The sequence below is a fragment of the Harpia harpyja genome, chromosome 1 (genome assembly GCF_026419915.1).
Source record: "Harpia harpyja isolate bHarHar1 chromosome 1, bHarHar1 primary haplotype, whole genome shotgun sequence".
NCBI classification, from domain to species: domain Eukaryota; kingdom Metazoa; phylum Chordata; class Aves; order Accipitriformes; family Accipitridae; genus Harpia; species Harpia harpyja.
Genome location: NC_068940.1, coordinates 108,947,617 through 108,959,908, shown reverse-complemented (window position 1 = coordinate 108,959,908; position 12,292 = coordinate 108,947,617). Strand labels below are relative to the sequence as shown.

The 12,292-nt window shown below is 69.4% G+C and overlaps 2 protein-coding genes and 1 long non-coding RNA gene across 5 annotated transcripts; all 3 read left to right on the top strand.

The window, feature by feature from the left end:
• Positions 1-1,192: 1,192 nt before the first annotated feature.
• LOC128151939 (uncharacterized) lies at positions 1,193-2,843 on the top strand. The gene is made up of 2 exons (XM_052809807.1): positions 1,193-2,256; positions 2,588-2,843. Exons 1-2 carry the CDS (start codon positions 1,393-1,395, stop codon positions 2,606-2,608), a joined length of 885 nt encoding a protein of 294 aa, XP_052665767.1. The 5' UTR covers positions 1,193-1,392; the 3' UTR covers positions 2,609-2,843.
• Positions 2,844-2,922: 79 nt separating this feature from the next.
• LOC128151992 (uncharacterized) lies at positions 2,923-5,390 on the top strand. The gene is made up of 3 exons (XR_008238511.1): positions 2,923-3,117; positions 3,230-3,655; positions 3,852-5,390. It is a non-coding gene; the product is annotated as an uncharacterized LOC128151992 (long non-coding RNA).
• A 534-nt stretch (positions 5,391-5,924) lies between these two features.
• LOC128151785 (tigger transposable element-derived protein 4-like) lies at positions 5,925-10,373 on the top strand. 3 transcript variants are annotated; one of them, XM_052809452.1, is made up of 4 exons: positions 5,925-6,005; positions 6,312-6,450; positions 7,072-7,185; positions 8,118-10,373. In XM_052809452.1, the coding sequence occupies exons 1-4, from the start codon at positions 5,982-5,984 to the stop codon at positions 9,719-9,721; spliced, it is 1,881 nt and encodes a 626-aa protein (XP_052665412.1). In that variant the 5' UTR covers positions 5,925-5,981; the 3' UTR covers positions 9,722-10,373. The 3 variants fall into 3 exon arrangements, with proteins under 3 accessions (XP_052665412.1, XP_052665421.1, XP_052665404.1); XM_052809461.1 differs by having other exon boundaries at positions 5,968-6,005; positions 6,324-6,450; XM_052809444.1 differs by lacking the exons at positions 5,925-6,005; positions 6,312-6,450 and having other exon boundaries at positions 6,514-7,185.
• Positions 10,374-12,292: the final 1,919 nt, after the last annotated feature.

Genomic DNA, 12,292 nt, shown 5'->3' with positions numbered 1-12,292 from the left:
GGGTCTTAAATTCCTCGTACCCTGAGCGTGCTGAAGCAGCCTGACCTGTGTACTAGAAACTGAGAAAAATAAAATTCCTCAATTCATGCCTTCGGGATGCCTGCGTGGAGAAGCATGGAGGTCAGCATGGGTGGTGCAGGTCACGGTGGGAGGAAGAGGGTTTCCAGGCTGTAGCACATCTGTCAGCCCTCGGGAAGCTCCCGTTCCCCCGGGAGCGGAGCGCGGGGGGGCTGGTGTGAAGTAGGGCAGCATATGGACCACAGCCCCCCCCCCAGGGAGGAGGGGAGCTGGAGCGGTTCGGTACGTGGCGGTGGTGCGGCGTGCTGCCATCCCACGCGAGCACGGCTGTTATAACCAGCGCCCCACCGTTCGATGATCGACGGGGGCTCTGGACCCCCACGGGGCCACACGCTGTGCGTGGCTACAGGATGATGGCGGGGGTACCTCCGGTTGTCACAGGGCATCTCCTCCAGGTGTCTCTGGAAGGGGCTGCCTGTCTCCCGGGTCTCTCTAAGCACCCGTCTGGGGGTGAGGAGGTTTCAGGGGGGACATTGGGGGTCTGTGCCTGGTGGGGTCCCCGCTCCAGCCGGTGCTGCCCACCCAGTGCCCTCCCCTGGCTGCCTGTGCCTGGTGGGACTGCCATGCTCTGCGGGGCCGTCTCCCGGGGGGTCCCTTCGTCCAGCGCTGGCTTGCTTTTGTGGTGGGCTTGGTCCTCTGGCCTCGGCAGATGCTCCTCTGCTCCAGCAGCACAGGACAGGGGCTCGTCTGCGGTGGGCCCTGACCGAGGGCCCCCCCACCTGTCTGTCTGTCCATGCCCTGGTCAGCGTGTCCAGCCCTGTCACCCTGGGAGTCCAGGGGGTCCTGGGCACCGTGGGTTGGGGGCTGTGCCCAGACCCCCTCCGATGTGGCCATGCCCAGGAGCCCGCGGCAGAGGCAGCCGGTGCCAAGTGTTGGCAGCGCCTGGCACCGGGCATCGCAGGACAGGGCTCTGCAGCAGCACGGGCACGGTGCCCGTGGGGAGGAGCGTGCCGAGGCACATCGCTTGTGGGGCTGCCGACCCCCCCCAGACCCTGTGGGACTCGCCGTGGCAGGAGGAGCCGGGTGAGAGGGGCCCTGGCCACCCTGGGAGCCGGTGGGTGGATGGACCCGGCAGGGGCCGGCACGGAGGGTCCCTGTGCCGCTGTGGAGGGATCAGCCCTGGGCAAGGGTCCTCATCTCTTCCAGGGTTTGGGGGGGGTCTGCAGCCACCACGATGGGTGGACGGTGCTCTGGGCACAGGCAGCTTCAGCTCTCTCGGCGTTGCCTCCTCGGGCTGCGGTTGCTCCAGCTCTGGTGGGTCCCAGGTTGTGCAGCCCAGGCACGGTCGGAGCGAGGGGGCTGGTGCTGGGGGAGATGCTGAGCCTCCCGCCATGGGGGGGTGACCCCAGCCTTGCCCGGGAGCCGGCTCTGTGGCCGGGCAGGCGCTGCCGTGGCCAGTGCCCACCCGGCGCCAATCCCTCGGCTCCAGACCGGGTGCGGTGTGGGTCGACGGTGTGGAGGTGTGCACCACGGGCACGGGCACGACCGTCATCAACGTCAGCGTCGGCCAGCAGTCCTCGCTGTCCTACCTGGTCACTGCCGCGAGGTCCTGGTGGCGGCTGCAGCGTGGACCGGGCCATGCTGGGGAGGGCTGTGGGGCTGGTCCGTACAGACTGGGCTATACTGGACCATACTGGGGATGGCTGTGGGGCTGGTCCGTACGGACTGGGCCATGCTGGGCTTTTGTCCCCAGGCTGGCTTTGTCCCCAGGCTGGCTTTCCTCACACAGTTTGTCACCTCCGGAGACTTCTGTGTCCTGAGCGCGAAGCACGGCTGCGGCTGCTGGGTGGATGCGAGCGGCACCGGGGGCTTTCCTGGGGGACCGGTGACTCGGTGACCCGCAACGTGCAGCGCGGAGCCTGGGGCAACTCCCTTCTTCTGAGGGTAAAGGAGGAGAGGGGTCTGCGGTTCACCCCGCGTGGGGCTGGGGGCCGCAGCGGTGCAGAGGGAAGTCTGGGAAGGGAGCCTGCCTGGCGCGGTGTCCCCTCACCATGTCCCGTGGGTCCTGCTGGCCCTGCTCCTCAACGTGGCCAGCACAGTCGCAGCGGCGGTGGCCGTGGTGGTGGCCGTGCCCCATGTCCTGCGGGGGATTCCAGCACCGGGGGGTGCGGTGCCACCCCCAGCCCGGCTGCCCCTGCCGAGCAGCGGCTGTGCCAGGAGGAGATGCAAGCGCTGGAGGTGAGCAGGGTGGCCGGGGTGCAGGGGGGAGTTTCTTCCCCGGGTGGGAAGCTGGGGAAGGGCCTTGCTGGGAAGAAAATACTGGGAAAACTGGGGAGGATGGCAGCGGCTCCGTGCCCCTTAGCTCCCGAAGCGCTCCAGGGGCAGGAGTGCCAACCCACCTCTCCCACGGCCACGTTCCCAGCCTGCTGCCAGCACAGGGGCAGCCGGGCTTTGCCTCCCCAGGGATGGGGCTGTGCCAGCCACACCGCCACGCTCCCACGCCCGGCGTGAGCCCTCCTCGCCCTGCGCTCCTCCTCACCTGCTCCTTTATTTTGTATTTTAATGCCAGATCTGCAGACTCGGCTCTTGACCTTCCCCCAGGCCCGGAGCCAGCACCGCTTTAATCAAAGCTCGCCGTTTCTGCCCCAGTGCGTCAGCGTGTGCCTGTGCTCCCTGGCACAGCATGGCACGGCACAGTGTGGTACTGCATGGCACGGCACGGCACGGCACGGCACGGCTGCTTCACTGGCCGCCCACAGCTGCTGGGTGGGTGCACAGGGGTGGGGATTTCTCACGCGTAATGACGGCAGCAGAAGTTTGGCCTCTTGCAGGGGTGTTTCAGCTGCCTGCGAAATTTCCATTCTCTTTTGCAGAAAAAAGAAAGGAAAAAGCCTTTTCTGTGTTTTCAGCGTTTCTGGCAGCGTCACAGCTCCCGCACGCGCAGCCCCATCTCTCCCCGTGCGTGCCCTGCGCCCACAGCAACCCCCCGCCACCGCGGGCAGGGGAGGGCAGAGGGATAGTGGGATGTGACACGGGGGGGCCACATCCTTCCCCCCACCCTGAGAAGGTAGCCTGGACTGCCGGGAGCATCAGCAAGAGGTCTGTGCTGGCCCCCGCAGCCTCACATGGGATCGGGGAGAGAAAGGGATGCGGGATGCACCGGGGCAGTGGTTCCCAGCCCAGGACGTGTCCCTGTGCCCTGCGCCAGCAGGTCTGCGGGTCGCAGTGCGGAGAGCAGCTCTTGGCTCCCTGTGCCAGGAAAATCCTTCACTCGGCACCTCCCGCGCTGCGCCAAGGGGAGGTGATCTCCTCGGCACGGGGGTGTTCACGGCTTCCCCATCTGCTGGGCTCCTCTCTGGCTTCTCTCCACCCTGGGGATTTTGCGGCGGTCCCGGTGCCCGGAGGAGTGCTGCCGGCTCCCTGCCAGTGTGCCTGCAGCTCGGCAGCACCCAGCCCTGCCAGGCTCTGCCCGCCAGGCCCTGGGCACCAGGATCCTCCACATCCATCTGCAGCTCTCTGGGAAAAAAACCCCTTCATCCCAGGCTGCCAGCGCAGGTCTCGCAGCTACGAGCTCTGCAGCAGCCCTGGCCCCCCCGCAGCCGGGAGATGCCCGTGGCTCCAGGTGAAGGAGGGACAGGTTTGTGATGGGGGGCAGAGGCTGAGCCCGGCCGGTTCTCCCTCCTGGGGACCAGGGCCGGCTGCCCGGCATGCTCCCGGGACACCAGTGCCAGCCCCGAGGCCGGCACAGGGAAGGGCTCCTGCTGTCCCCATGCCACAGGCGACCTGGCAGGTTCAATTATATTTTTCCACCAACCTTAAATTTATGATTTCAGGGATTAGTTTAATTTAGCGCCTGGAACATCGGGACGGGGGATCGTGCAGGGTGAGTAATTGCGAGGACAGTGCATCTGCTAGCAGCGCAGTTTTAGGTGCTGTTTCATTAGTGGTCCCTGCACGCCGTTATCTCGGCTATGTGCCAGGCACCTGACGGGAGGGACCACAGCCCGCTCCGTCCTGGTCAAACCTGCCACACAGAAACCCAGGGGTTTGCAGGGTTTCTCAGCAGTTTTCCTCCCAGAGTTATTTATATTTGTCCATGTTTCCACCTGCAAGACCTCTGGGAAGCTCGTTCCTTCCCGGCCTGCGGCAAGAGAGGATCCTTTGCGTTTGTCCTGCCTGTGCCAGTTACTGCTGTGGTTTGCCCTCGTCGGCTGGCTGGAGCCCAGCGAGTGCCGGGGGAAAGCCGGGCCGGCTCCTGCCCCTCCTGCGGGGTGGCCGGAGACTCCCCAGGCTCTGCCATGTGTCCCTGCAGCCGGTGGGTCTGTCACCCTGCGGGACGCGTGGCGGAGGCGCGGGGCCCCCCCTCCCCGCACTGTGGGTGCCCGGGGTCTCCCGCAGTGCCTGCGTCCCCCCGGGGCTCCCACCTCCCGAGCCCCTTTGCTGCTTTCCCCCACCTGCTCCTGCTCTGGAGAGACAAAACTCTGTGTAAAAGCCTCTCAAGACACAAGTTCCTCACAAATTCTGCCTGAAGTCTGGAGCCCTGTGCCTCGCTCTCGGCTGCCCGGGGCGTTTGCACGTTTCTGCTCCCCGCTCCTTTGTGCAAGTGTTGCAGGTTTTTCGCCTTCTGCACAGCTCTCCTTGCTTCCCCAATTAATGAGCTGCTGGGCTCATTAATTTCCCTCTCATTAGGGCTCTGAGTACCTCCCAGTCAACATTTTTAGATGTTCGACCTATATGCAGATGATTTATTTTCCTGCGTGATGCCAGCCCGAACGGCAGCGTCCCTCCTCGGGGCTGTTCCCTTGGCTGCAGGGAAAGGCACGTACGTCCCTGTCTGCCCTGCTGTGCCCCAGCTCTGCACCCCGGTCCCGGGCTGCTGCGGGTCCTGGGGCTGCCCGAGCCCGGTCCCCCGGGAGGGGACAGGGGACACCAGGAGCCTGCCCGACGTCTCTGCCTGAGCCGAGGTGCTGGGGTGCGGTGGGCGCCGTTCTCCCCTTGCTGCCTGCTTCTGCCCATTGCAGAGTTGCTGGTAAAAATGGGAAGGGAAGCGGCAAACAGCTCTCAGGGGCGCAGGGGGAATGTGTGTGGCCCTTCCTGGGTCTCTGTGCGGGTAAACCTGCCCCGTGCCCTGGCCTGGGGGGGGCTGTAGGGGACGGTTCTCTGCTGAGCCCACCCGGAGCTCTGGCACAGTCCCACCTGGGCCTTGGTCCCTCTCCTGGGTCTCGGCTCACCCTCGAGGCGCAGCCCCCCGGGAGCGGGGTACGGTGCTGCCAACCCACGGCTCGCCCCATCCCAGCCGGGCTGGGACTGTGCTCGGGCGCAGGGGCAGCGTGGCCCTGCCTGGGGGGTCGCCTCTCTGCAAGGGGTGAGTGGTAAGGGGGGGCCTTGTGCCAGGGCAGGGGGGGTCTGTGGGACCCCTGGGAGGGGTCAGGGCTTTGGGGTATCGGGACTGTGCTGTGCGTGGCACCGCTGGGCACCAGAGCTGGCCGGGGCCGGTGGAGGAGTGGGACCCCTGATCGGCGGGAGGTCCCCCCCTCGTTGTGGGACGCACATGGCTGCCAGGGCTGGGGGTGCTGGGGGGGGGGGTTGGCGGGGAGGATGAGGGCAGCAGGCTGGGGCTGAGCCAGGACGGGGCCCCGGGGTGCCCCTTCCCCGGCACCCACCGGGACTGCGGCTGCCGGCCGGCCGCGGGTGGGGATGCCCCCCCGGGGCTGCCGTCACCCCACCACCGGGCGGCCCTGGCACCCCGGTAACACCCCCCCCCCACACCCCCTCCCCCGCGGGACCCCGGCACCCCACGGCACTGACCCTCCTGCGCACCCCCAGCACCCCGACACCTCACGCACCCCCAGTACCCCCCCAGCACCCCCGGCCCCCAGCACCGCTCCCGGTGCCCGGCTGCGCCCCCCCCCCGCTCCCGGACGGCGCCTCCCCCCCGCGCCGGGCGGCGGCTCCGGCGGAAGATGGCTGCGGGCACCGCGCCGCAGGTACGGCCGGGCCGGGGGGGGGGGCACACGGGAGCGGGGCCGGGGAGGACCGGGCCGGGGCCGGGGGGGGCCGGGGCCGGGGCTGGGGCGGGGGGAGCTGCCGGGGAGCGGGGCCGGGGTCGGGCCCGGCCCTTTGTGTGAGCCCCCGCTCGGCGGGGACGCGGCTCCGCGCCCTCCCTTTGTCCGCCGCCGGCTCCCCCGGCCACCCCCGGCCGTGTGTGTGTGTGTGTGTGTGTGTCCCCCCCCGGCCCCGCAGCCCCCCCTGCCCGGTGTCCGGGGCGGGCGGGCCGAGCCGGGCTGGCGCAGGCTGTTTTCCAGGAGCCGGTGACCTTCGAGGACGTGGCCGTCCACTTCTCGGCGGAGGAGTGGGGGGGGCTGGCGGGCTGGCAGAAGGGGCTCTACAAGGAGATGATGATGGAGAACTACCAGCTGATCGCATCCCTGGGTGAGAGTCCCCCCCCCGTCCTGTCCCACCCCATCCCCATCCCACCCTGCTCCCCCCACCCCCATCCCACCCCAGGGACCCATCCCGGCGCTGGGGGGATGTTGTGTGCCCCACATCCAGCCACCCTCTGACCCCCCCGCCTCTGCTTCTGGGCCCATTTGGGGGGCTGCTGTTAAACAGCCCCTCCTGGAGCCGGGATTGCGGGAAGGAGCCAGAGGCCGGTGGGGATGGAGCAGGGGTGGTGGCGGTGGCCGGGGGGGGGACACGAGGTGTGGCAGGGACGTGGCAGAGGGGTGTCTCAGGGGAGCGAGGAGGGGGGCTGGGTCCCGCAGGGGCTGCCCCACGGCTCTCCCCTGCCCCGGGGCAGCTCCCCCCGTGCCAAGCATGAGGCACCCCAGGGTCTCCCCAAAGTGCCCGAGCAGGAGAGTGCCGGGGGGAAAGGTTGGTGCAAGCGGTGCGGCCGCCCGTGGGGGCTGCAGGGGAGTCTGGCTGCTGTGTCGGGGGCCGTGGGGTGGAGGGGACCCCCCCACTCCCACTGGGGACGTCGGAGCGGTATGGCCGCGGTGCCAGGGTCTCCGCAGCACCTGCCTGCGCGGAGCTGCCCCTCTCTTCCCGGAGCAGGCTTGGCTGGCCCCAAGCCGGAGGTCATCCAGAAGCTGGAGCGAGGGGAAGAGCCACATCTGGGGGACCCCCCAGCTGCCCCCATGGGAGGGAGCCCGCAAGCCCCCGGCACAGGTGAGTGGCACGCCGGCCCCCGCTGCCCGCCCGGGTGTGGACCCAGCAGGTCTGTGGCCAGGACAGGAGCGTGGCGAGCTGGTGGGTCAGGGTCAAGGTAGCGTGAAGCCGGAGCGGGCACAGCGGAGCAGGGACGCAGCCGCGGCACCTTGGCTCCGAGCAGCTCCCGAGGGAGAGAGGAGGGGTAGGAGCTGACCTTGTCCTTGGCCAGCGAGGGGGATGCGTGCCACCCCGGCAGCTCCGGTGTGGAAGGGAGGTCACCCCACGGCGCTGGGGGTCTCGCGCAGAGCCGTGCCCGGCTTGGGCAGAGGTGTCAGCAGCTCCACGGCTGTGCCCAAGAGCAGACCAGGGGCAAGCCCCACAGCTTGTCGGGGAAATGGTCTGTTCTGGGAGCGACGCTCGGCTGCCCCGAGCCCTGACCACTTTCCTGACCCTTCGCCTCTGCATCTAGCACTGCAGGCCCAACTCTGCCCGTGAGCCCCCGGCCCACCTCCTTGGCCCCTTCCCCATGTTTCCACGCACATCTCGGCGCGGGAGGCTGAGTCCTGCCCGGAGGAGCGCTGCCGGGGTGTTGTGCCAGGCCCCACTGCTGGCAGAGCCAGTTGCCAGCCCCAGCCCTCACAGCGTGGGGGTCCGGCGGGGCAGGGGGCCGGTGCTGTGGCTCTCCTCACTGTGTCGGAGGGGCTGGGGGCTCCTGCCTGCAGCACAGGGAGCTGCCTCTGCCTTTCTCCAGCTGCCTGCGTGCCTCAGTTTCCCCATTTGCAAACGGGGACAGTGGTATTCACCCCCCTCCCGGGGGGGCTGGGAGCAGAAAGGTCCTTGCAGGGGTCTTTGCAGGGGGCCCGGAGCTGGGGGTCTCGGAGGGGGTCTGGGGTCGAGGACGGCGAGGCTCTGCGCCTGCCGCAGAGACCGACCCGGGATGTCTCTTGCAGCCGGCTCCCGCAGGCGCCGGCTCTCCGGCTGCGCCGCCGCTGCCGCCACCTGCAAGAGGAAGGAGCTCTCCCTGGCCGACCGGGTGAAGCTGCTGCAGGCGCTGGAGTCACCCTCTGCCTCCCTCTCCAGCGTGGCCAAGCTCTTCGGCATCTCCAAGAGCCAGGCGGGCAGGATCGGCCGGCGCCGCGAGCAGATCCTGGCCGACTGGCACACCAACGCCAACCCGCTGCGCAAGCGCAAGCGGGAGGGCAAAGGGGGAGAGGTGGAGGACGCGCTCTTCACCTGGTTCCAGCAGGCGCTGGCCCGCGGCGAGCGCCTCTCGGGGCCCATCCTGAAGGCCAAGGCGCAGGAGCTGGCCCTGAGCTCGGGCCGGGACTTTGAGGCCACCGACGGCTGGCTGTGCCGATGGAAGACCCGCCACAACATCGTCTTCAAGCGGCACCAGGGCGAGAAGGTGGACGTGGACATCGGCGGCGCCCAGAGCTGGGTGAGCGAGGTGCTGCCCGCCCTCCTGGCCGGCTACCGTGCCCAGGACATCTTCAGCGCAGAGGAGACGGGGCTGCTGTACCGCGACTACCCGGAGCGGGCACAGGCCCCCGGGGACCTCCGGGGGCTGGGCGGCAAGAAAGCCAGGGACCGCGTCTCCGTCCTCTGCTGCGCCAACCACACCGGCACGGAGAAGCGGCGCTTGCTGGTGGTGGGCAGGAGCTGGCGGCCGCGCTGCCTGCCCAAGGACCCGCGCGCGCTGCCGGTCACCTACGCCAGCTCGGCCAACGCGTGGGTGACGGCGCGCATCTTCCAGGAGTGGATCCTGCGGTGGGACCAGGAGCTTCGCCGCCACCGCCGCAGGGTCGTGCTTTTCGTGGGTCGCAGCAGCGCCCACCCCCCCGAGCTGAGGGCCAAGCTGCGCAACATCAGACTGGTTTTCTTCCCCCCCGACGCCTCCAGCATCACCCAGCCCATGGACGTGGGCGTCATCCCCAACCTGAAGGGCCACTACCGGGCGCTGGTGCTGGCCAGGGCGGTGCAGGACCCGGCACTGGCCCGGGCGGGACGAGTGGCCGAGATCGCCGGCCGGGTGACGCTGCTGGATGCTATCTACCTCCTGCACAAGGCCTGGAGATTGGTGCAGCCGGCCACGGTGCGGAGCTGCTTCCGGAAAGCCGGCTTCCACCTGGTGCCGCTGGAGCGGTGGGAGGCCGACCTGCCGCCACTGGCGGACGTGCCGCGGCCACCCTTCATCAGCGAGCGGGACTTCGTGGCCTTCGTCGGCATGGATGCGGCGGAGCCAGCCGTGGGCGATGCGGCGGGCGAGGATTGCTCACTGGTGCAGCGGGGCCAGTGGGACACAGGGGCTGTGGGCAGGGAGGAGGAGGAAGAGGAGGAGGAGGAGGGTGAGCCAGAGACTGGGAGCCCCGTCACAGCTGCCGAGGCACTGGCCGGGCTGTCTGTAGCCATGAAGTGGTGCCAGCTCCGCGGGCTGGTCTACCACTGGGAGCGGCTGCTGGAGACGGAGAGCACCCTGCGGATGGCCATCGTGGCCGAGGCCGCCCAGGGCACGCTGCCAGCGTGCGCCGGCTACGCGCCCGGCACGGTGCTGTAGGTGGGAGGTCGGCGCGCGCCAGAGCCTCGGTGGCCTTGCGTAGAGTAGGAGGGATGGAGGGTGCGGGATGGATCCTGCAGCTCCTTCCTGGGAGCAGCACCTTGCTGCGTCCCTCTCGCACTTCCCGGCGGCGGGGGCTGCTGCTGGCACAGGGGAGGTCCCCGTGCTCCGTCAGATCTGCTCCCAACCCAAGAGATACCCAAAGCGGGGGGGCAGGGGGGCTGTCCCCAGTGGCCTCCATCCCTGGCTGGGGGATTGTACCAAGCTGTCGGTGCTGCTTGGGATGGGGGACGAGAGACGGTGCTGCTCCGGGGTTTGCCTTACCCCAGCCCAGCCATATCATCCCAGTTGGCCCCCCCAAGGTGCCGCATCTCCCACCGGAGTGTTTGGCAGCTGCCCCTGCCTGCCCCCACACGCTGGCAGGGTGCCCTGGGCAAGCAGGGCTGCAGGCAGGGCTGCAGGCAGCGACCGTGCTGCTGGCGAAATCCGGGCCATGCTGTGTACCCGGGGCATCCGCGGGGCCCTGGGAGCTTTTGGGCTTTCCTGTACCGCAGGGTCTGTTGCGTTCGTCCTGCTGATGTGGGATTTTCTGTGTTTACCCTCCCTCTGTTCCCCACTGACCCCCCTGGCAGTAAAGGAGGTGCCCATCGGATGCCTTGTGGTCCCGTGCCGTTCCGGGCTGGCAGCGTGACCGGGACGTCCCCTCAGACCCCACCGGTGCGAGGCCGTGCAGGGACACGGACATGCCGCCCAGGGACAGCACAGCCCTGTCCCCGGCTGCAGGGGTTGCTGCAGGTCCCGTAACACCCTGAGTTTCCAAGGGAATTTGGGTGCAGCGATGGCTGCGGGTGCAGGGGGGGTGCCTGGCTCCGGCCCTCTGCCTGCTGCCCATGGCGCCGGGACCCCGAGCGTGTCTGGGGGCCGATGGTGCTGGAGGCTGCCGATGGGCCTCTCCGGGAGCCGCTGCAGCCAGGCATATCCGCAGCCGGCACATGGGTTCCCGGAGAGGCCTATCGGCAGCCTCCGGCGCCGGCGGCTTCCGCACCAGGCCTGGAAGTGCCACTTCCCGCCGACACGTCTGTGCCCGAGTGACTGCAAACCATCTCCCTGCCTCCTCCGGGAGCAGAGGCTGTCCCTCAGCCGTCCCCGGATCCGACCCTCGCTGTGGCCCCGGGAGTGTGGATGCACCATGTGCCGCAGGCTCACCCCGGCAGCCCCAGGGGGCTGCGACTTCTTGCCCCCTCCCACCCCGCAGAGCCACCCCTCGCTGCAGCGATTCCCAGCCCCGGTGCTGGGAATGCACCGTCCCAGGGTCCCCCCCACCCCAGGGACACCCCTCCCTGCCTGGGGGGCTGTGAGAAAGGAGTGGGCCTGCAGGTGCCAGCCCCCACGGTGCAGCTGCAGCCCGGGTTGTGCCGCAGAGGGGACGGGCTGCGCCGGTGCTTCCCCTTGGGGACTTCCCACCCCAATGCCCACACGTGCCCCAGGGGTGCCGGGAAGCCCAGGGGCTGGGGGGGGGAGCTTGGGCTTCCCGCAGGGGGCCGGGGGCTGGCTTGTGAAGCCCGGGGCAGGTGGTAGCAGATCCCCCCTCTCCCCGGTCCGCTGGGTGAGCCGTGGGGCACTGGCTGCCTCCCCCGGCACTGGGGCCATTCCCTCTCACTGGGGTCTGTCCCCACACCGTGGGGACGGTGCCGGGGGCGGCACAGAGGGGTCCTGCCGCGCTGGCACGCTGCAGGCAGGGCTCAGCTGGCTCAGGCTGTGCTGGGGGCTGAAGGAGAGACCCGTGGTGGCACCAGTGCCGTGCCAAGCCTGCAGTGACACCTCCCTCGGCTTGGAGATGCACTAACGCAGCCTTCGCTCCGCCGGAGACCGGCCAAAGCAGGCAGAGGTCTGCCCGTAGTGTCCGGTGCAGGCAGCACGACGAGTTCTTTGCTGACACAAGGTCAGCGTGGCGTGGGCTGCCTGTGTCCCGTCTGCCCCGAGCGGGACCTGCTTTCTGCGGCAGCGCCGGGTGGTGTTTGAGGATGTGGTTCCTCAAGGAACGGGCAGAGCTGGCAGAACGGCGAAGGAGCTTCTCTGCGATGTGGCAATGGAGAAAGACCACCTCGCGGCCCGAGAGCGCTGGAGCGGGGGTCCCTCCACCGAGGGGGCAGAGAAGCAGCGGCCAAACCTCGCTCTGCCTGGAGAAGTTCCCGCCTGCGTTTCCCCCAGATTCGGGGTGAGCCCCCCTCGGAGCCCTGGCACATGAAGTCACCCCCCCCCCCCCCGGCTCCTCTCCCCGGGGGATCCCCGCTCCGGGACTGACGGCGAAGCACCGGTGGGGCCGGAGCCCGCTCCGACACCGGCGGCACCAGACCCCCGCGGGACCCGGCGTGGTGGGGCGCACGGGGCGCGGGGAGCCGGGGACAGGGACGGAGGCGAGGGCTCGGGCTGGAGGGGGCCGCACCACCACGGCGCAGCGGCCATCGTGCGACGGCGGAGCCTGCCCGGCCACGGCGACCTGCTGCAGCCCCAGCTCCCCGCTTCTCGGGGGGGGGGGGGGGGGCACGCCACGCGGGACACCTTGCCGAC